The sequence below is a fragment of the Pogona vitticeps genome, chromosome 1, assembly GCF_051106095.1.
Source record: "Pogona vitticeps strain Pit_001003342236 chromosome 1, PviZW2.1, whole genome shotgun sequence".
Taxonomy (NCBI): Eukaryota; Metazoa; Chordata; class Lepidosauria; order Squamata; family Agamidae; genus Pogona; species Pogona vitticeps.
The window spans coordinates 38,065,886-38,089,680 of NC_135783.1; the positions used below are offsets into that span (position 1 = coordinate 38,065,886).

The 23,795-nt window shown below is 39.4% G+C and overlaps 1 protein-coding gene across 2 annotated transcripts in view; it reads right to left on the reverse strand.

Annotated features, from left to right (window-relative positions):
- The window catches only part of ITPKB (inositol-trisphosphate 3-kinase B), a 90,061-nt gene that overhangs the window by 22,003 nt on the left and 44,263 nt on the right, over positions 1–23,795 (reverse strand). For both annotated transcript variants that reach the window (XR_013540367.1, XM_078383001.1), the window contains exons 2-3: positions 2,806–2,905; positions 958–1,171 (exon numbers count right to left, since the gene is read on the reverse strand). Coding sequence is in view for 1 of the 2 variants with exons in the window: in XM_078383001.1 (XP_078239127.1) it covers positions 958–1,171; positions 2,806–2,905 (314 nt within the window). In the remaining variant the exon portion in view is untranslated. The remainder of the gene's footprint in view (positions 1–957; positions 1,172–2,805; positions 2,906–23,795) is intronic.

Here is a 23,795-nt window from a genome sequence, read left to right on the forward strand (position 1 = left end):
ACAACAGACTTGTGGTGGCTGCACATGCACAAGAGACTGGGAGCTAAAATGTAGTTTTGCACTAGGGCAAATGGCTTTCGTATAGGTTTTCCAGAGATGCTTTAAAGCAGGCATTAGTAGACCAGGGCTCTGAGACTCATCGCTACAATGCTCTCTCACAAGCACAAAGAGAGTACAATCGGTGCTTATCAAAGGTATTGCAGGATGGTGTTATAGGAGACCCAAATATCACCCACGCCCACCAAGCAAGCAGTATTTACTAAAAGACACTGTCCTTGGTATTTTTTTCACCTTCTACAAACAGTAGCCAATGAAATGAATCAGAGAAATATTAAACACAGTGACAGTCACATTTCTAGCCCTAGGATTCTGCAGGGAGCACAACAAACCCATCAAATATAATGTCTATTTTAAAAAGAAACATCTAAGTTTTTTTTAAAGGACTCCACCTCCAAATAAGGTGAGTTGCTTTACAGCAAGAATGGGCACCATTGCAGACCATAAGCTGCATGCTGTTACTCTGTACTACAATATTCTCAACCCCCACAAATAGATTTGGAGGAAAGGGGATCCCTTTTGTCTCCAGGGACCAAGGCAGTCAATTTTGCCATCTTTTGGGGCCTCCTATTTATTTAAAAAAAAATAGCCACTAAGTACAATTAGGTGGTTTTTTAAGTAAAACTTTGACATGGGTGGGATGCAGAGTCTACAGTTTGGCATGAGTGTCCCTTGTCCCTCTGAAGGATGCCCACCATTTTAGAGGGCTGTTCTGAGAAAACATGGTATTTCAGATTTTTAGAAAACTGAAGCAGGAGGCAAGATCCTCCTACTTTGGGGGGATTTTAAAATGGGGGGTACAAAATGTGGGTTCCTTGTGGGCTACATGATTCCCACCCTGGTACTAAGGTATTATTAGGGAGAAGAAGGTGGTATCCTTTACTGCACAGAGAAACTGACCTGACTCCCATCTTGCAGTCCATGACAGAAGGAGAGTCAAATTCAGCCAACAGATCTTCCATCTGATTGTACCGCTCCCCATCTTTCACTATGTCTCCATGGTAGGCAGGGACGTAAGGCTTAAGGACATCATTCATCAAGTGGTCCAAGCAGCGCTGTTCAGACTCACAATGCTTCTTCAGTATCCTCCCATTAGCTGCAGCTTTGAAACTACCTGAGACACAGAAACAGAAAGAGGCCCAAGGAAAAGTTGTTTGTTTTCAAAACTGTGTACCGAGAACATTTCACACAGTTATGCCATATATTGTGCCTTACCTTTTAACAACAATTAAGTGCAGCAAGTACTCAGTAGTGTGTTCCAGCCTTGGCAGGCACAAGAATGCCAACATCAGATGATGCTGTTGATCTCTGAAAGCAGTTACAAAGATTCCGTCCTGGAGGGCCAGCACTGCCATGAGCTGTGTCATCACTACCCACTATCCAATAACACGGCTGTCTGCTGCAAGAGAACCCTTCCAACTTCTCACCATGCGCCTAGCCCAGTCACTTCACAGTTGGCCATTTCAACAATGGCTCATTCCAAGGGTGTCATCTAGGCCAAATACCACGAGTAGTGGCCAAATTGACATGATTAGGCTTTGAGTCACATGTCCAGATGCCTGTGCAATTCAACATAATGGAGTTGTTTATGGTATTGGTTGAACCTTTATCTCCTATCCTCCACCAGCTGTGTCTTCTTAGCCATAAGCCCCTTATTTAGCACCTTCAACAGCTTTTGTACTGCCCCTTTCCTCATATTTCTGTGGTTGAAACGCCTTTCTTAAAGCTTAGTTGCTAGCACTAAAGAGCTATACATGAAAACATGCTAGTATTTTTGGACACACCTCTTTGTCTTTTGCCCACTCTGCTCTAGGAATATGGTTCCTGAGAACTATATAACCCCAAATTTGGCCCTTGGGCAGGAAGAGGCTCCACACCCTTCTCTTACATTCAGTTTCCCCAACCACTTCTCTCTTTCTCCAACTGCCTTCTCTCTTTCTCCAACTGTTACAAAACAGAAAGCAGGGAAAACAAGGGTCAAGTGACGAACGACTTGACATCAGCACAGCCCCTGTGACTTGCTCAGAACTCAGAACAGAAAAAGCCACAAAGTTTAAGTCTCCATTCTGAAAATGCCAAGAGTTTTTTGTATTATGAACCCTGTTGACAGAAAGATGGCAAGACAGAGAACTGAAAAACTTAGGAAGAGGCTGACAGCAATGACTTGGAATCTGGTTGGAACTAGAAAAAAAGTTTATGTTCTGGCTTAAAGAGCTTCCATATTTCAAGACCAACACAAGAATGGGACAGGTTGCTTAGGAAGCCTACACATTTTCCTTCTTTGAAGTTTTCAAGAAAATATTGACAGGTATCTGCTGGGGATATAATCATATGATATATGCTCATTAAGGATGTGGACAGGGTTGTTTTTAGCAAAGAAGGCTCTAAGTGTGCAGCAATGATTCACTTCAACAAAGGGTTCAGATCACTATCTGTTAACAACATTACTGCCTTATTTTTAATCAAGCCATAAACACTGCAGGGAGAAGTAACAAAAAACTTGCAACCCCTTGGGGGTCACCTGTTTCAAACTTCCTAGATTTTCCAGTGGTTTGCACATAATTATCCTTACACCTAATTAAAAAGCAGGACAAAAGCATACATAATTCAATTTCTAGAGGCAATTTACATTAAGGTAGATAATTATCTTGACTCTACCAAGAGATTTCCCAAGCACCTTCCTTCCATTAGGCTCATTAGCTGGCATTTTCCTTTGAGGTTCATAAAGCACAATGCACTTTTCTGTACCTGCATGTCCTGCTAGCTGGATCCAAGGATATTTCTTCTTGAAGGACATAACAAAGGGGGACCAGTACACCATGTTTTTGATCTTTCGCCATGATTTACTCTAAAAAGGACAAGGAAGAAGACAAATTAAGCAATTCATGAACATTCTACTCCCAGACCTACTTGATGAGCAATTAAATGGGAAAGGGGATATAATGCTGGAAAAATAAGCTGAGCCAGAAATCTAAAAATAATAATAATAACCCATCCCAACCCAGACATAAAACCAGAGGCAAGTAATCCAAGGACTAGGTAAAGTACTGAAGGTACAACTATACTGGCAAACCAAATGGGCATGATTTCGGTTTGCTACAGCTTGATTTATGGTTGCGTTTGGTTTAGGTGATCACACGAAGACCTTGGATTGTTTTAGCACCCCTTTCCACACCGGCCCTCAATCCAATGTGAATTTATATGCGCCCAAGCTCCCCTCTTCCTTTTATTCTGCCAATTTGGCAATTCCTAACACTTTCTTTTTGTATGTGCAGAGGTGATGTAATGATAAATTCAACAGTTTGTTTTAAAAAACATGGGGTGACAAGGGAGAAAGATCACGGGGATGGGTATTCCTGCTGTCCCAAAACATCACGCCCTGGTTTAATATGTCACCAGAACACCATCCTGAGTTATGTTCCCCATCATTTTATACCACAAAATAAATGATCACTGCATGAAAAGCACAGTTTGAATAGTTTTGGCTTTTAAAAAGTAAGAAACTACCAGCAGGTGAGGAAAATAAATTCAAATCAGAAGCAAAAAAAGGTCAGGCTGATTCTCATTGGCCTTCCCATTGTGTGATCACTGAAATACAGTTCAGATTATCCTGGGCTAACTGCAGGGGTAAATCCGAAGTATTTGTCAGTGTAGTTGCAGCCTGGGTGTACAAACTCTTTTAAGATCTGGGAAGACGCTCAGCCTTTAACCACTTGGATTCCTACACAGAGTTTGTGTACATACAAATGGGAGAGGAAAAACAAAAGGCCACACCTGTACTAGAACAGAAGATCTCAAGAGGGTTCAGATTTTCCCCTTCTGGTAAGAACTGGATTACTTTTAATGCACTCTTCCATTCTTTGTACTTGTGTGACTGACCTTGTTTTTGCCATGTCCCTCGGTCCCAAAACCTATTTTTGAATCCATGGGAAAGACATCTGCTGTGGCTATTAGTTCTAGTTACAATAATGTCACGTTGGCCAAACAAAGCAAATGCATGCTGACAACAGTTTCACCTTTGATTACTCAAACTATTAAAAATGGGTCTCCCACATGTAGATGTGCTGGAAGCCTAACTATGGGATCAAGTAGGCAGGGTTTGTGATCTTTGAGAGACCATTTATTTTGCAATGAAATATTGGCAGGGTTGAAATTTCCAGCCATTTCAGTCTTCAAACTCAGCTATATTCCCTGATTGGTCATTCACACCATTCTGAAGCTGGGTAACACACCAGCAGGAAAGGCAATGACAAGGTACAGTATTAGCTACAGCCAGATGCAGTATATATATATTCTGTTTTTCCCTTCAACACTTGCCTTGAGTGTCAAATCATCCTCCTTTTCCAAAGCAGCTTCAATGGAGAGGAAGAATTACAAACACTGAGGGGCATTTTAGGATTTTGGTAGGAACACCTGTCTGGGAATTTCTTTCTTTAAAAAGAGAAACTTCAACCAACTGCATCATAGAAGTTCTGCTAAAAAACACAGGCTTTCCTCAAGGAAAACAATTCCCCACAAACTGTTGAAATGGAACACATAACTAATTAAAGCTCCGAAATTTCTTATCTCAAAGCCAGAAAGGCCACAAAAACCATCAAGGAAGATAATACACAAATAGAAAACAATGGCTGAAAATGCTTAATGGCACAAAAGGAGACAAATAGTGTTGGTCAAGAGTCATAGCCACATTCCACATGGAAAGAATGAGCAGAAGGAACAAAATACTGGATAGCTTATTATACTAAGCACTTGCAATTTAAACATTTATGAGATGCTCCATTTGAGGATATACTGCAACAGGGAGCCATCAAGCTGCTGATACTAGTAAATACTGTACTAGTAGATCACTCTCGTGGCACAACTATTTTCCTAGAACAGAGGTGAGTAACTGTGGGCTTCCAGATGTTGTTGGGCTATACTAGCTATGGCTGCTGGGAACTCAAACATCTGGAAAACCAAGGAGTTTCCTATTCCATATTAGAATTTAGGACGAATGAGACAACTTTAAGTTGGAAAGATTAAGTTGTATGCTCTAGGTGTAGTTACACGTCTAATTAAAGAGGCACTATTGCTCAATTCAGTCATGCTGTGCATGTGTGGGCAGCACATGCAATGAAGGGAGCATGCTAGCTTCCCTTCAGATTAATTGACTGATTGATATCTTGCTTTTCTCTTTAAAAAAAAACCAAGGCAGTCCTCCTGATATTGTTAGATTGACATGAAATGGGATGTGGTGGAAAGAAAGGAAGAATCAGTCATAATTGGATGACCAGTGTGTAACAACTTCTCCGCTTCAAGGGCTTCCCATCACAAATCATTCCAGGTTCTAGAACAGGATGTTCACATTGACAGGATATTTTCCTTCTAGTACTTTGCTTACATTGTCTAAGTTGACCTAAATTTACTCCATGTGTTTGATACTTAAGATCCCAGTCATAAATTGAGGGAGATAATCCTCTGGAATATATATTTATTTCTGACATTTATATGCTGCCCCATATAATGGAAACCACTACTCTGGCAGGGGTGTGTCTTGTAACATAACATAAAGCCCCAACCCCTGCCAACCTGTCCTCCAGCCAAATCAAAATAATAAATGAAGCAAACCAGCAAACCCATAAAATAAACAGGTAAGTAAATAAACCAAGACAATACTAAAGAAGGATGATGAACCTCAAGGGTAAAGATGTCATATGAACAACATTCCCTCTAATTTAAGGCCCTGTTCTGTGGTAGCCTCTCTGTATGTGCAGCAGGCGGGTGTGGGGTTGCAGCTGAAACTAAACAGGTGTCAACTCAACAGTTCTGAGGAGTGTTTGAAAGCTCTGGAGGGAGAAGGCCTGCTGGATCTTCAAAGAGAGTTCATTCCAGAGTGCAGGGGCCACCACTGAGAAGGCTTTGCCACCCATAACATTGAGGCCTGGGAGGATCAGTAAAACAGGCAGCAGTTCTATAGGAAAGATGCTCTGACAGGTGTCTGAATAAAAAAAAAGAAAATTATAACCTATGTATATAGCCCATAACTTTTATAAAAGCTGGTTTTCAAGGTCAGCCTTCCCCAACCAGGCATCTTGGATATGTGCTAGACTACAGCTCCCACTTCACCAAGCCAGCATGTCACGTTAGCTGGGCGTGATGGTAGTTATAGACCAGTTCAGTTGGAAGACACAAAGTTGAGGAAGGATGGCCTTGGTGTGAGAGAAGGACCTGGACTCACAATGGAAAGGTTTAGGAATAGTTACAACAGGACCAGAAGTATTGGTCTAGCCAAAGGATTATTTTGTCAGCAGTCTTCTTCCCCTCTTTTATCAAGTCCACATTTATTCAAAGCTGTAGCACTCGCCAAATTGCTGTCAACATTTCTAAAGGCATTTTCCTATACCAACATGTGGGTTTCACAAAGAATGCCAGAAGCTCTGTACTTTGGCTCTTTTGTTCCTTGTTGGCAGAGGCCACTGTTGGATTCCCCCCTTGTTTTTGTTTCTTTTTTTCCAAAAGGCAACCCTTTGCTTTGCTTTGCTTTGTCTGATGTAACAGAAGTCTCCAAGGGAGTTTGGGCTTCACATCAATAAGATTCAACTTGCCCAGAAGAGAGATCCTCCTATTAAAAACACAAACATAAGTCACTCAGTCCCAGGACGAGAGTGACTGCCAGAGCTGTAACTGTTACGGAGCCAAGATTTTGTTTCCTCAGTGGTTAGCAATCATATAGCAAAAGAAAACCTTGAGATACTTAAAATGCAGTGCTAAATGAAGCAAAGCTACTTCTAGAATAGTACACACTAATATGATAGCTTCCCATACAAGCCTGTACACAGGATCCTTGTATGGCCTAGTATTCTCATGCTAAGGTCACTGTATCTCCATGGAAAGCTATTATATTACAAAGTTATAGCAACTTGATGCTACTTTAATGACAATCACAATTCCATCTTACAAAATTTCAGAGGAGTGTGCTACAGCAATGGCTTTCAAGTGATGATTTCGATGGCAGAGCAAAAATGAAACCAGACCAGACCAAATCACTACCTCCAGTATGCACCAAATTTAGAAAGTGCAGCCACAGCTATTGCCCTGTCCTCTGCCGATCCTCCTTGGAAATGACAGGTGGTAGGCAGGGCTGAGCAGCTCCAGGCTTGCCGATCTGCAACAGGAAGTAAAGCAGCATGTGACCCCACCCCAGCCATGTTCAGCCATCCACACCGCAACCCCAGTGATGTTGGAAAAATGAAAAAAACCCCAAACTTCCACTAGTATGCACCCACGTAGAAAAGAAAGAAGAGGCACCACTCCATTTCCTGAGTACTTCATTCTCCTCTGCTTGTTTCAAGGGGAGATTCTGAGATAAAAATCATAACTGCTGAAGAACTACACTACTTTATTGTCTACAATGAAGAAATTGAAACTGTTAAAGATTTTGCATACCTTGGTTCAACCACTAATCCAAATGGAGATTGTAGCGAAGAAATCAGAAGAAGACAGAGTTGGAAAGGCAACAATGAAGGAATTAGAAAAGATCATCAAATGTAAGGTTTTGTCACTGGAGACAAAGATCAAGATCATCCACACTCTTGTATTCCTGATGACTATGTACAAGTGTAAAAGCTGGACAGTGAAAAAAATTTGACTTTCCTGAACTGTGATGCTGGGGGAGTGTTTTGTGGATACCCTGGACTACTAGAAAGATGAACAATTGGATCCTAGAGCAAATCAAGCCTGAAGTTTATCTAGAGGCAAAAATATTGAAACTGAAGCTGTCCTAATTTGGGCACATCTCAAGATTCTCTGGAAAAGACAATAATGCTAGGAACAGTTGAAGGCAGCAGGAAAAGAGGAAGGCTAATTTGAGAGGGCTGACTCCCTAAAGGAACCCACAGGCTTGAGCTTACAAGAACTGAGCATGGCCATTGACGACAGGATATTTTGGATATCACTCATCCATAGGGCTGTGATAAGCCAGAGTTGAATTGACCACTCATAACAATAATTTCTTGATTATTTTTAAATAAAAATAATCTAATTTAAATAGGTATAGTAAAATCTTTCTAATAAAGATGCATATGGTTTAGACAAACATAATTGCCTTCTGTCTTTTTCTTTTTAGGTTCCAGAAACACTTTAATAAATATTGGTTTGGCCAAACAACTCTAACTAGTGATGTTTTTAAACTGAAATAAATAGTTTGTATAAATATGGGCAGAATCTTCCCCATTTTATAAAAGGCTGTTGTTGTTTAGTCATTACGTTGTGTCTGACTCTTCGTGACCCCATGGACCAGAGCACCCCAGACCCCCCTGTCTTCCACTGCCTCCTGGAGTTGGGTCAAATTCATGTTGGTAGGCTACCATAAAATAATATGAGCACTATGTTATCTGCTGGTTCTATTCTAATTATTTGGAGGATCAGAGCCTCTGCTGGCCTGGGTAGGAAGCCATAGCATCTGTCTTTAATGCATAAAGCCCAAGGTTCAGTTCTCACTATTTCAATCAAAGAACTACAGGTATGGAAATGGAAACCCTCTGCTTCAGAACTTAGAGTCTTTGTCAATCAAAGTAAATACCACTGGGCTAGCCTGGTTGGTCGTATAACTCAATATACTTCTGAGTTCAGAAGAAAAAAGTGGCTCAAATCCATGAAACACCATCTAGATTGTGCTTGGAGATTGGGTGGCAAGTGTAAAGAACCATTTAGTGATCATTAGGTATGACTACACTCTTTCCTATTCCCACATACACAGTTCTTGTGTAAAGAAGCCTTTTGTGATTATCTTAATAAGAGGCCTTGTTTTGCCTGCACAGAAAGTGAGAAAGTCAAAAATTTCTAATTTGCCCTTAGTATGTAGAGTCATGTTCTTGGGTTACACCGAGGCAAATCATGGCAACTGGGGCACACTATCTATTACCTTTCTAATTATGTGAAACTATTCAAAAATATTACATTCTGAATTTCCCTCTAGGAAGGCACTCTAGCTCTTAAGAGGGATGCTCTATTTAAAACTTATGTGAACATGAGCATGTGTAGCTCACAGTTTGTCCTGCTTTAAAACAAAGATATTCCACTATCCTGGCTTGCATCCTGAATCAAGCTAAAATCTCGTGAAACTGATGTAATCTCCCCAGTAAATGTCAATTGGTATTATAAGAGTTTCACTTTAAAAAAGAAGTAAAAATACTGTAAAAGTTGAGAAGAGCTGTGTTTGTTCTTCAATATTCCCTCAGAAAGAGAAATTCCAAAACATTTGTCAGTATTTACTGACACAGATTATAATGACTGATTTTGGAAATATGTCTGCATTAATTTTAACAAACAAAAAAAGCCTCAAAACCACCCAAGTACTGCTGAGCAGCCCTGACCTTTTAATTCTTTTCAAGGCCTCTTAATGCCCTGTGGTTTATATTTGGCATTAGACACTTTAGTGTTTAGACAGTACAGTTCTTTAATGATTTAAAGTGCCAAAGTGCCGTTTGAAGTTTTATTGTTTTGCAGCCTTCAGGAATGAAAATTGCAAATGCTGGTAAATGTGCTAAAGAGCTCTTCACAAGCACTGTAGCTTCTGTGAAGTCACAAGTATATGCTGGAGTGCTCAAGTGGGTGGCCATGCCCCTCTAGGTGCATGTTGGTAGCCTGGACAGGGTGGTGGACAAGGAGAAAAAATAATTTCTTTTCCCCTTTCCTCTTCTTCGATCCAGATCTTCAGCTGATAAAACTTATTTTACAAACATAGAGAAGATGGTCCACATTGAAAGCTCATTTCCTATTCCCACGTCTCAGCCATTGGGCTGACATAGTATAGTGATAATCTGGAAATTTAAAAATCTCAGCAACGAACCTGCAAGATTATGTTAAAGTGAAGAAGCATGAAAGTGTGCTTGGACAAGTGACTATGTGTTCCTGTAGGGCAACAGACAGCTAGTTAGGGCTCTCTGATATGTTCCTTCTTTGTCTTCTCTGCTAATTCATCAGGTACAGACTCACATTCTCTTTCTTGGCTTCACTTCCTCCCACATACCTCCCTCTTTCTCTCTTAAACATGTGCAAACCTACTTTTCCTCTGTCTTACATAGTACAGTTCACTCTAATAAAACTTTCTCTTCATCAAATTTTGTTGTTGTTGATTATTCCAAACATCAACAGCATAAAGAATAATACATGAGATCTGTGAGTAATCCCCCCCTCTAACCTGGTTCCCACACAGTAGTAAGAATGGGGAGAGCTTTACTGATTTCCCACACACACACTTTCTTTGGGGATATATATCATTCGCATAGCTAGACAAACTAATCATTGTTGTTTAAAATACTCTGGGCTAGTAACCAGCAAATTTGTTTGCCAGTCTGACTTACCAGCCTTACACAAACAGCTGTTGTTAGGCTTATTCGACATCTGCTACACGGAGAACACTGAGTCAATATAAGAGGTAATAGGTGACCTTTGCATAACTAATCAAATCTTGCAACAATCTTTTAATACTAACAGTGAACTGATTCTCTAAACACCAGAATGCATGTAGGCAAAATGTAGCTATATAAGAAGGAGGTGTTAGCTGACTCCAGGAATTCCAAAGATTTGCAAAAGTGTATCAGGAAAGGGGGGGAGGGACCAAAAAGCCTAAACTAAATTAAACCAAGAAGCCCAGTGAGAATTGATCATGCTCAGTCACTACACTACAGAAGGCACATTATCTGTTGTAGGAAACGATGGGATGGGACATTTATATTTATTATATTTAATTATAAATAAATATAAATAAATAACCTAGCAATTGGCATGGCTAAACAGGAGCAATCCAAAACTGCAAATGTCTGTTGTAGGTCTCATTCATAAACATTAACAAACCAAAATAGAAATAACCAACTCCAGGCATGTTCCTGCAATCATCTAACCAAAGAACTTGGATGAAACAGTTCAAACACAAAGTTCATGAGCAATACTGCGTACACCATCTTCCTCTAAGAGAAAGCACAGCAGGTAAACAAAAGCTTATTAAAACCAGCTCTTTCAACAGACACTGACTGAGCATCCAGATAGTAAGCTGCATCAATAATAGCTTTAATATATATAGGCCACATGTGAACTACAAGACTCACCAGCAGCTCAGCCTTGTCATATAAGGCTGTCATGTGCTGCTATGGCTTTCTTTACTTTGCCCCTTTGAAGCATTCAAGCTATTGGAAGTATACCATTACATTTTGACTCTCAATGCATACCAAACTGATTTTGTTTCTGAAGCCTTGATCAAGACTTTTTAGAAGCCAAATATCAAAGTGATGTCCACTCAGAATGATAAGAAACCTGAACATGTACTTTAAAAATCAGAATGTTCCTGCACACAGGATGAAATTGTTTAAAGAATATTTCATGGCATACAACTCTAAAATTAAGATATGGAATAAATTATACTTCTGCATATTAAACTAATGCTATTCTTTTTTGGAAAAAAAATCGAACAAGAATAAGGTTGTATTTTTCTACTTAAGTAGACTGATCCATGGAGTGACGTGATGAAATTATCTTCTAACCTAAAGAGGAAATAGTCACTGGAAACAGGAAAATGGAATGTTTTAGCATTAATAATAGAACATCTACACCATGCAGATGCTTATGAATCCACAAACAATGTTGAAACTCCAGCCCAGAAAAAAACTTGCAAAATCTATTATTCTGAGGAGGATGTGTCCACTCTAATTTATCTGTCCACCCATCACATTCGTATCTTGGCTCTCCTCCGAGGAATTTACATAACACAGAATTAGCCAATTTTATCATCATAGCCACCATACACGATAGTTCGTGCTGATAAAAATTTGATTTGTTCAAACACCATGGTAAATTACAGGTAGTGTTAACCACGGTTTGTTGCTTTAGTCACAAATAATATGCCAAAGAACCAAATACACTATTGCCTGCCTTCCCCATTTCTAGTCTGTTCCAAGGTAAGGGAAACAAGTCATAATCAAGCTATGGTGCAAGATGTGTGTTTAAAGACGTCTTATTTGTAGGCCAACAATAAACCATGGCTTCACATTGTAATTTAATGGTTAACAAACCATTACTTGCTAATGGAAAGGGTTCATATATCATGAACCATATAATGGTTTGTTGTGACATGTGGACACAGTAGCTAGGTCATCTCTTTTCAGGGACAGACATAGCTCTCATACGTATCTGTCTAATCTGATGAAAGGTATACCAAGTCACTTAAAATCACCAGGAAGTGGTGCTGGATCCAAATGTATTCTCAAGTTACAAACTGCATCCTTTTATAGGAGTGCAACCTCTCTAGAAAATCTAGTGCCACTCAACCAAGCAACCAATTCTCCATCTCATTTGGACTGAGTCTCAGTTTATTGTCCTTCATCCAATCTACTACAGGTATTTCACTGCATCAATCTGAACAATATTTCTTTCTGAACCTCTTCCTTTAAAAAAATCTGAGGTGCTGTATTGAGTACAACACATTTCACAGTTTGAAAACTCTTGCTGCAGGCTTATAATCTACATACTGTATATGTATTTAAGCTTAAATGTGAAGAAAAGAGCAGCCTGGGAAATTATCTGGGCATTTCTTAGACTGAGAAGGACTGCATCTACCTTGAAACTTTCCACCTCACTTTGGCACTCACATAGATCCTAAATATCCCATTCACTCACTAGAAGGGCAAAAAAATTGGAACCATTTCTTTTTTAGGTTACAGTTCCCGGAATCTTCCCACCAGCACAGCCATGCTAGAAATGGGAAATTCAGGGAGTTGCTATCTTTTTTTTTAAAAAAAAAATCAGTCTTTCCAATTTCTGGAATGGAGCTGAATAACTGAATGGGGTGCCCGTCCAGAACACATATGGGAAATGGATGCCTGCAGCAGGAATGACACTGACCCCATATGTACTAGTGTAGTTTCACCATGTGCTTCAATTGGGTCATAGTGTAATTGATACAGATCCAGACTTTAGTGCTAACAGGATATTGGAGTTAAAACTTTGCTCACCAATCAGTGCCTCCTGTTCTATGATCAGTATGAAACTAAGGATAACTGAAGATTTTTACATACTTTAAAAAGTGAGATAATGAGAGGAAATTAAATTAGATACTCTTTTCTCCAAATGGTGACTAATGATATAAGCTACCAAGGTCAAACAACTTCACCAATGATTACCAACATAGTGCATGCAGAACTATCTCTTCCTACAAAAATAGAAAGTCACAGACCACTGAACTCCCCAATTGTTCCCAGCTTCCTTTTACTAGTGATTTACTACAAACAATCTAAACAGTTCTTCAGCTGTTATGATGTGCATTGTTGAGCTAGCAACAGGAAATGTTACTGCAGATTTAAAGAGGCTTAACCCCCTGCACCAACAACCAGCTGTCGAACATTTTCTGCCTTGTTCGAAAGGCAATTAAATTCTTGGCATAGCTCATAAAGTGCCTTGCTGTTGGCACAGGGCTGCCTGCAGTCACACCAGGAAACCTTGGTATTTCCCTGTTCTTCAGTATCTGACTGAATGGAGGTGGGTGGGGGACCAAACTTGCACTTTAAGCCTTGTGGAAAGGCAAAGCGGCCTATTAAGAAGTTCAATGCACTGGTTGGTTGCTAAGTTACCACATGACGTGCAGGTAGGCCCCATTTCTACATTTTTCCATTACATTGTCCTCAGTCAGGCTAGCGAGCCTGAACAGGAGAAGTCCCTGAAACAAGCTGGCTCTCTAAAGATCAACAAGAGATTGCAACAGTGCCGTAGGGCATTAACCACCTCATCACACATAGTTAAACTAAAAAGTGCAGTCGTGTGCACAGCACAATGACAGATGCACACATACACATTTTTATATCCCCCTTTTTTTCTTTAAGTAGCAAAATGTTTTCTTGAGCCAACTAAGGGTGGACATTTCAGATCCCAGCCTGGCTGCAGTACTGAATCAAAGCTTTGGTTCAAAACTGCTGGCTGGCTGGGATCTGACGTGGAGCCTTGCCTTAGAAGACCTGAATCCATATCCCTCTCTAAGGATGAAAAGTTGTGGCTATAGCTTTATTTTTATCATTGGAACTGAATAGAACTTGCAGGCACAGTAGCTCCTACAGAGGGATGAAACCTACCAAGTTTCAGACAGATGGGCATAGAAAGTTTGGTTAAAGGGAACCATTAATGAGGGGATAAGATATATATGCCCCTCCAAATATTGAACTACAACTCCCATCAGCTCTAAACCAGCATAGCCAGAACGAAGGAACACTGGGAATTGCAGCCTAACAACATGTGGAGGGCTATATATTTCTCACCCTGGCCTGTAAGTTTCATTTTTAAGGGGATCCACTGCATCACATAGTTCTGTGCAAATTTGCAATAAATATCCCCTCCATTAGTGCCTGGCAACATTACAAAATGATAGGTACACAAAGTGGAGAGTTATCATCCATGGGAAAGCATATGAGGCTGTAGCAGATGAGGGAAACTACAACACCTCTCTAGCCTCTGCTCTTCTTCACTGTTTCCAAAAGCTGTGATTGGAAATAAATATGTTGGAGTCCAGGTAAAGTAATTTCTTCTTGGAAGCTACAGCTGTCAGTTACAACACTATACCACATTTTCTCCCATTATGTTTTCCTTTTATGGAGAGATGGCTCGTAGGAGATTTAAAATTACAGTGGGAAAAAAAAACACTCTACTAGTTGCACCTGCTAACATAACACAACATATGTAAATCTCAGTGGGGCACTAGGAAGTTAGAGTAGGCATTTGCTGCTTGTTACACAGAGGTGCACTTAGGCAAAAAGTACAGTGCAACAAGATCATGACCCAGACAGTTTCTGATTCAAGAATCAAGAGCATCAAGTTTGAAGACCAGCACCAAACTGGGAGGGATAGCTTCCTTTTTATAATACAAAATAGTATCACATTAATACTGGCAGAATAAAGAACGAGACTAAAAATAAGAAAATGAATTTAAATGAAGATAAATGCAAAGTAATGCACTTAGATAGCAGAAACAAAATAAATACAAATACAGGACTGGTGGCACCTGGTTTTTAAAAAGGATAACAGGGTTTTATTAGACCACCGTGTAATGATGAACTGACAATGTAATCCATCCTTCTTGTGTGATTCACTTTTCTTGCACATTTTTTCGATATTGTTGGCATAATAATAGAATACTGCCTAATTCCATCAGTTCAAGTCCACTGAATATTATGGCAACAACATATTAGGTGAGCCCATATGCATACAATGGGACTGTCCGCTCACTAGGGGAAATGGCATGCAGTCTGCATCCAAGTATTTTACAATTCTTTAGTTTCAAGTTAGGCTTGCCTTGTGACATAAAGCTTTCAAGGAACACACACCAAAGCTCCGCTGAACACATGGCACATGCACAGTTCTTTGAAAAGTAAACCAACAACCTTTGCCTTACACTGCATAGTAAAATTCTAATATAGCTTTTTAGAACTCAATACAGCTTAGAACCAGAACTCTGCAATTAGCGGTCAGGGAGAAAAAGGCACAAGTCCCTCTCGGTATGTGCAGAATGTCCTTTCCTCATGAGCTGCCTACCTTTGGGATGACATTCTCAACATCTCCACATTTAAAAATAAATTCGTATTTCTAAATGGTTGGACAATTCTAAAAATTGAGGCATCATGGATGTGGAGAGCATAACAAGCTCTTCCACTCTTTTCATATGTAAAATGGTCTACTTAGAAGCCAGAAGCTCTACATTACATTTGCATGTACATTTTTTGCAAAACATAGATTTGAATGTAGTTTGTCCACCTGTGTAAACAGTTTCCTGACCATTTTAAACAAACAGTTCTTAAAGCCTCCATTGCCCTTCTCCACAAAAAGAGAAACTTCTGAAATCTATGACTCAGGAAAGAAACAGTCAAGAGCCATTGGAATTGATTAATACTGGTATTAGAAAGTATATAATAATGTTTAGATAGAAGTTGATATGTTTCTCAGGAAAGAAAATCTTTTTGTTACTGCCACAAAATTTAAGACCCACTTTGCTGAATTACATCAATGGTTTATTTTCTTCTCTATCCAAGCCATTGGCCAGTTACACCTCTGGAAAATCTCAAGCATCCCACAAAGTAATATTATTGCATATGTAATGTTTTCAACAGCTAAGTTCAGTAAATGGTACATTTAATTTGTTCTGCACTTTTCTTATGTGGTACCAGGCTTATTGTTTCTTTATTCTTTATTGTTTTATTGTTTACTTTTGTATATTTTTATTTTTGTTATATGTATTTAAGTCAGCATTTTTTTTTGTTTGGAAGCTGCCTAGAGTGGTTGTTTTGACCAGATAGGCGGGATATAAATAAATAAATAAATAAATAAATAAATAAATAAATAAATAAATAAATAAATAAATAAATAAATAAATAAATAAATAAATAAATAAATAAATGCCACTTCCAGAAACTCCAGGACAACTGGAAAAAGGATAGCTTGTCATCTTATACAGTATTGTTATTATTTTGTTGTCATGAATAAGCATAATTACCTCTTTTCTGTATTATTTTTAGGTAACTGATATGACATGATGCTGTTACTGCTCCAGAAATGTTCTGATACTTTCAGTATTTGCCTTCCACAGATAGACAAAAATGCTTACACAAATAGACTGATTGCATTCATTTGCAATTGAAACTGGTGTGAATTCATATGCAAGGTTACTGTGGCAATCATGGCCCTGATAGCGTATCTGTATTAGTTTACATTTCTGGACCATTGGAAATTGGGGGTGTGCCTTTCCTTTTTTTGGACACCCAATTCCCAGAATTCTTCAAGAATTCCCTAGGTAGAATTCTGGGAGTTTAGCCTGCAGGCAGAAACATTACACATAAACTTTGTAAGCAACCGTCTTGCTCAGGGATCTCAGTGCTTTCACACTTCAGATTTCTGACACAGGAGTTGTCTTTGTGTGTGTGTGTGTGTGTGTGTGTGTGTGTGTGTGTGTGTGTGTGTGTGTGTGTGTGTGTGTGTCTGTGTCTGTGTCTGTGTCTGTGTGTCTGTTTCTGTGTCTGTGTCTGTGTGTCTGTGTCTGTGTGTCCCAGAGCTAGGGGAAAGAGCTGACTGACGAGATACCACAAAGGAATGCTGCAATAAATTAGCCTCTCCCTTGTTTAATTTGAACTAGCGGTGCAGGAGTTAAGGAGTGCACAGTTTCAAATCTATGTATTTTGCAATCAGGCAGGGCACAAGGGTTGGTAGCAGTAAACAACAGGACAGAGGTAACAGATGCTTAGTCTGATTGGATGGTGCAGCTTTTCTGATGTGTCTGCAGAACTGAGAGGGTAACCAACCAATTAAGGGCTGGAAAGCCTATGACCCTCCATACATTCCTGAACTGCAAGTACAATGCAACCTCTCCAACCTGACCAATAATTCATCAATATCTGGAGGGCTGAAGATTCTCCACTCTGTCTTAAAAGATTTGGAAGCTACATGGGAAAGCTTAGGGCCAGATGCACATATGTGGAACAGTGAATATGAAAACAGTTTATGACATATCAACACAAACAAACCAGTGATTTGGGGAGTGAAGTGAATGTTATGGGCTCAGTCTTGGATATCAGCCATAGGAAGACTGACTTCCCAAGCTATTTGCATTTCAATGAAAGTTCATGTTAATGCTTATACAGGCTTCCCTTGAAAGGCAAATAGCTATTTTACAGAGGCAATTTTTGAAGGGACAAAGTTTAACCCAAGTCCTCTCTGTTCATGCACATGTGCACACACAGATAAAATATGCACACCATTTTCCATAATCCTGAAACTACTCATGCTTCCCTCCAGCTGCCTTTTATGTAAACAAATAGTTTTGCATAAAATGTGACATCTGGATTGGTCTTCAAGACTTCAGCTGGAACTGCTCTTTCAGAGGTTCATATGGCATATGGGGCTTGTTTTAATATTTCTGATGGGAACGCTGGAAAGTAGCCTGAAGAACATCCCAGTGCAACAATATAACACTTACTCAAGTGTCTTGATAAAGAGCCAATAGTGGCAAGGTACTGTACACTGGGGCATTACCGTCAAAAATACTAAAGTAAACATATCCAGTTCACTTAGCAATGAAATATCTGCTCCAGCACTCCCATGCCAAGAGAAATTTTGACCATGTTTGTCTGCTCTGCCTAAGGATTGTCTGCTTAGGTTTTATAGCGTGTCTGCTTAGGTTTCTTGAATACAAGCAGCATGAGTCTGCCATCATGTTTACTGGTATTCTGACAAAGACTGCCTTCACTGCTAGCTCGGGTAGCAAAATAGGAGCTAATTGTTAGACCATAGCTTCACGTCAGCACCTTATGACTCTTGCCAGTATTCTGGCAACTGTTTATCCTGTTATGGGGAGAAATGAATTCCACATTGTAACCGGGTCAGCATGAGGCAGCAATACTGGAAATTGATTCTCCAGACTATGGAAACTTGATTCTCCAGGCTACAAGATATTTGCAGTTTAATGCTCTTAAAAAGAAGCTGAAACAGACTTTTTGTACAGAAATAATTCCTGGAGATTTCATTACTAGCAGCACTACCGCCTACTTTGACATACGTCAGCATGATTTTGGGAAACCTGTTTGTTATATATATCTTTTCTACAGAAGACATCACCTTTGAAAAACAACTTTAACTGTTATGTGTTAAGATTGTCCAAAACTCAATGCAAAAAAAAAGAGAGTGTCATTCTGATCCCAGTGGACCATTTTGCCTCGTGCCTGTGTTCTGCATTATGCCAAATCCTTTTCATATGTTTTGAAGGGACAAAGCTGTTGTGGTGACGATAGATTGATCCCTTTCTTGGCTTGCACCTTGTCCTTGGAAGCCCCTCCCCACTGCAGTTTTGTTGCTCTTATTTGTTTAGTTTATTTTGAACTTCTAGTTTTTATTATTTGAACCGTGATGACATTTTATTTGCTAGTTTTATTCACTGGTGCAAGAACTTCGATGAAAAGTGATAAATGTTCTTGAAAAATAGATCTCACCTGCCTGCTTCTAGCAATCCACATTGGATTCACATGACACCTAGCTGACTGAGGGATTGAAACCAAGATTTGATTGAGGAGAGAACTGTGTAACTGTATACCAAGCATGCCTCTAACAGAGATAGTAACTATTATGGAGATTCAGACAAAGTTAGTCAGCTGCTACAATCTCATTCTCACCGTGCAGTGTCAGGAAACACCCATACACTTTATTGTTCTATTTATATCCCATACTTCCTTGCAAATGCCAAGGTCAACTAACAATTCACTTAGATACGTAGTGAAAACCACAGATTACAAATGTCCAATGGTAAAACTCAAAAATAACAAATTAAATAACTAAAATAAGAGATAACAAACATCTAAAATTACAAATGTCTAAAACACAGCTCAGTGAGATAGAGCAGTGGTTCTTAAGCTTTGTTACTCAGATGTTTTTGGACTGCAACTCCCAGAAGCCTTCACCATCAGCTCTGCTGGCTGAGGTTTCTGGGAGTTGCAGTTCAAAAACACCTGAGTAACAAAGGTTAAGAACTACTGAGATAGAGCAAGAGTTTGGAGCTCAAGTCCTCTTTGTATCTTGTAGGGTAACGGGCAGCCTGTGTGGTAACGGGCAGCTACATGGCCCCAAAGCATCCCCAGAAGAAAATGGTAAAGCACACCTGAGCATTCTGTACCTAGATGCCAGGTCAAGGATTCTCATGTCTGAACATCCTCCCAAGACCCTACAGAACTTTATAGTCCTCTAGGGAAAAATCAAAAGCCTACGTTCACATCTGGCATCAATCTTAATAAAGGGCTAATTTCAGATTTAAACCAGACAAACATTTCCAATCATATGAAACTTCACCTGAGTATCAAAGTATAAATATTTTTTATTGTTGAAATAATTCCAGGCAACATCAGCTTGTCTAATTCTATAAGCTTTATTTATCAGCAGTGCTTCTATGGTCTATAACAGTGATGGCAAACCTATGGCACGCCTGCCACAGCTAGCACGTGGAGACCTCTCTCTGGGCACGCAAGCGGAACACTACACCCCCAGCCGAACCTCAAACTTCACAATTGTAAGCCACCTATCCCTGCTACCTTCCTTGGTTGAGGCACTTGTAAATCAGTTATTTTAGACATCAAGAGATAAGGCTGCTTCATTGTTTTCTGCTGTAGAACAGCCTGGGGCAGTCAATCTGGCTTGTGAATTACTACTTCCACTGGAAGTGACTGCAAGCAGGAGGGAAAGCTCCAACTAAGGCAGGAAGGAAGGTGCGAGAGAGAGACGCGTGGATTCATCAGCTTGTTTAAATGTAATGAGAGGCAACAGGGACATACTGAACTGATGCAAATGACTGCTGAAAATTGAGGGAGGGAGGGAGGGAGGGAGGTTGTGTGTGTGAGAAACGGAATCTTTCATAAAACCATAAAAAAAGGAACTTTCCAAAGTGTTTGTGTGTGTGTATGTGTGTGAGAGAGAGAATGAGAGACACAGAGAGACCTGACTCATAAAACCAGAATTAAAAAGGCATCAAAAGCTAATCACAATTGATGGATTGCACTGCATTCAAAAGTACCCAGTAAAGGATTTTGATAAGATTGTAATATGGTACACTTGATTTTTTCCTGGCCAGCCTTACAAATTGCTTTCTGTTTGACAGAATGGAAGAAATTTTAAGGCATTTTCCACATAGTTCTATTTTTAATCCAGAATATGGCCCTGCAATGTCTTTTTCTGGTAAGTAGAGAAATTAACAAAAGGAGCCTAAACATGTTTGTCTTAAAACAACCTTTGATGAAAAGATTTTTCTGCCCTCTGCACCATTTGAAATATTTAAATATCTAATATTATTATGTGGTTATTTAATTGTCATTATAATTTATGATGTTTTATATGCTGAATTTATTTTATACTTGTAATTATGTTTTTTGTTTGATTGTGTTGTGAACCACCCAAAATAGCCTGGCTAGATGGGTAGCATACTAAAGGAAGGAAGGAAGGAAACTTTTAACTTGGCAGCCATAGGTCAAGGTTTGAAAAATTATAGTACTATAGAAATATATCAGAGATACATCATTAGAGCCTCACCATATGTTATGGGATGGAGCTCTGCAATCCTGTGATATAACACTTCTAAAATGCAATGCTATCCATGTTTATACAAGCATAAGTCCCTTGTATTCAATGGTGCTTATTCCCAGGATGTTTATAGGAAGACAGGCTTCATAAATGATTATTCATTAATCTTTCTGGATTTTTAAAGGATGAAGCAACAGTATGAGTACTTAATCCATTCATTGGTTAAGTACAATATTCAGAATGCCTCCACCTATCTTTAACTGAATTCAGTTATGCCGTTTATCAGGTTCCTTAGGTGATCTTCGTTACGATACTGGTTAGATCCCGATCATCTGAGGCTTCTGCAAAGTCCCCAGACTCTGTTTTTCATTCTCAGGGTCCCCAAATTGGGAACATTGAGAAACACTGCTGTGATAGATGTGACCAATCACAGGATACTCTGCAAAACAAACTGGTGAAGTGAAAACAAAAGTAGCTTTTCTAAGAAAAGCATACAACAGAGATGGGTGTTAAGCTTTAAAAAACACTACTCTTCAGGAAGGCTTTTCAATCCAACCATGTCTAAGCGCCTCCCATCTGGTTCTCTTTATTGTGAAAATTTGTTGGTGCCATTATCTTTTATGGTTTTGATTTGTCATTGCTGTTTCTGTAACATTTTAGTGTCCATAGCTTGTTTGCCCTGGTTTGTAATTGTCTGTAAGCCGCCCAGAATAGTGCCTTGGGGCGGTATATAAATTAAATATAAATAAATATAAATAACACCATGAAAAAGGAACCTTCCAAAGTTCATCTCCACTGCATTGAGCTCTGCAATTTTTGCTGAGAACAGCGAGTACAGTATCTCAAGATTCTGTTTAGGCTCTAAATTGAACTAGGCAGAACTGGAATATTTAGCAGAGTCTCACTAACAGCAAACACCGAGTAAAAGACAACCAACACTTGGGACTAGATTTATGAAGTGTGTAGCAATCAAGTTTCTCTGTTTCATAGATTATTCCCCAAATCTGAATCTCACTCTCTCTGCTTCTGGTCCTGCTTTGACTGCAACACCAAACAAAAGGTCTTACAAACAAAAGACTGTGGTTTTCTTTATTGAGTCAATACATCTCATGTGCAGTCTTCCTCTTTTTCTACTGCATTGCACTTTTTCCTGCATTGCTGCCTTTTCGTGAGCTTGTCTTCTCATGATGCCACTGTAGTACAATACGCTTTGCTTGGTTATTTTAGCTTCTAGCGAGAGTCCACACTTAACTTGCTTTACTTATCTCTCTGACAAGTCATGCTATCTGTAAAACTCTTTTCCAACACTACATTTCAAATAAGTGAAATGTGTGTATACACTTTATGTAGTGTATAAAATATAGGTACACTTTAAAAATTTGCACTCCTATATATAGCTGCTTTTCTGAGGGTAGCTTACTTTGCAGGAAACAAGTCCAGGATTTCAATGTACTTAATAAGCTTTATAAATAGGGTGCATTTAATTCAGTGTAGCATTTTGCACTTGACTTTTTTCTAAAAGAGTTGTCAGTTGGAGGAATCATTAAATAACCACTGTAATACTATCTAGAAAGCTGAAGTGACATAAGTGTTAATTCTTAAATTTTAGCAGGAACAGAAGGAAGTTGCTGTAGAGGCGTTCTTCAGAGTAGAGAAAAAGCTCACAGATAAATTATAAGGTGACAATAACAAAGTCAGAGCACAGTAGACGTTTCCATCAAACACAGCACAGAATGGGGACTTCTAAATGAACCTGAATCCACAGTATCCCTTCCTTTATCAGGAGGTTGGCTACATCCGGCAAAAATTTGATCCACCCTGACAAACACATCACGTTCCTTGAAAAAGAGCACAACTCATTCATCTTTGAATATAAATTTACTGCAAAACAAACAAACTCCACGCCTACTTCTACTGCACTAGAGCTGGTAGCCTAGTTAGCAAGTGTCTCATTTTATTGATAACACTGTTTATTTCCTTCATCAGATAAAACATCCCTGCACTGAGAAGCACCCTATGGTGGAAGGCTTCTCTGTAAAAGCAAGTGGAGGCTGAGAGTGCTCAGGTACTTTTGAAATATAAGCAGCATTTTCCCTCCCTTCCTTTGAATGCTCTCCTTTATTATTCAACCTATCCCTTGACATTGCCTTGTACCCCTATATTTCAGGTGCTCGTAACTGTAGAGAATTACCCCTTTACCTTGGAAAAAATGCCTTTGGGGAACTGGTCCTGTCCATTTTTGCTGTCCCATTTTTGAGCCTCTGGAGCTGCCATACAACCTTCATAGGATAAGTCTTCTTTTTTTCTCCAAGAACACAATGTTTCCCCACTGCTGGCTGTAGTCTTGCTCCAAGGAGTAATGCAGAGCATATTCTATAAGGTTTGTATTTCAAGGAATAGCCCATCCAAGCTTTCTTAAAAGATTTCCCAAACCTGCTGTAAGGTGATTGGTTGCTGCTCCTCATCAATCCTGCTGCTTAGTTACCCCTTTCATTCCAAGCTGGAACAATCATTTCACAGCACATACTGTACCAGGCAGCAGTTGGTTCTGTAAGCTACTTGCTAGTTGCTGTACTTCCAAATCAAAAGTTTCCCTCCCTTTCTGAATGAAAGCTTCAAATTCTTAAATGTTACAGTGAAATGTCCAAAATATGAAGACTGCCGACAATGGCAACAGA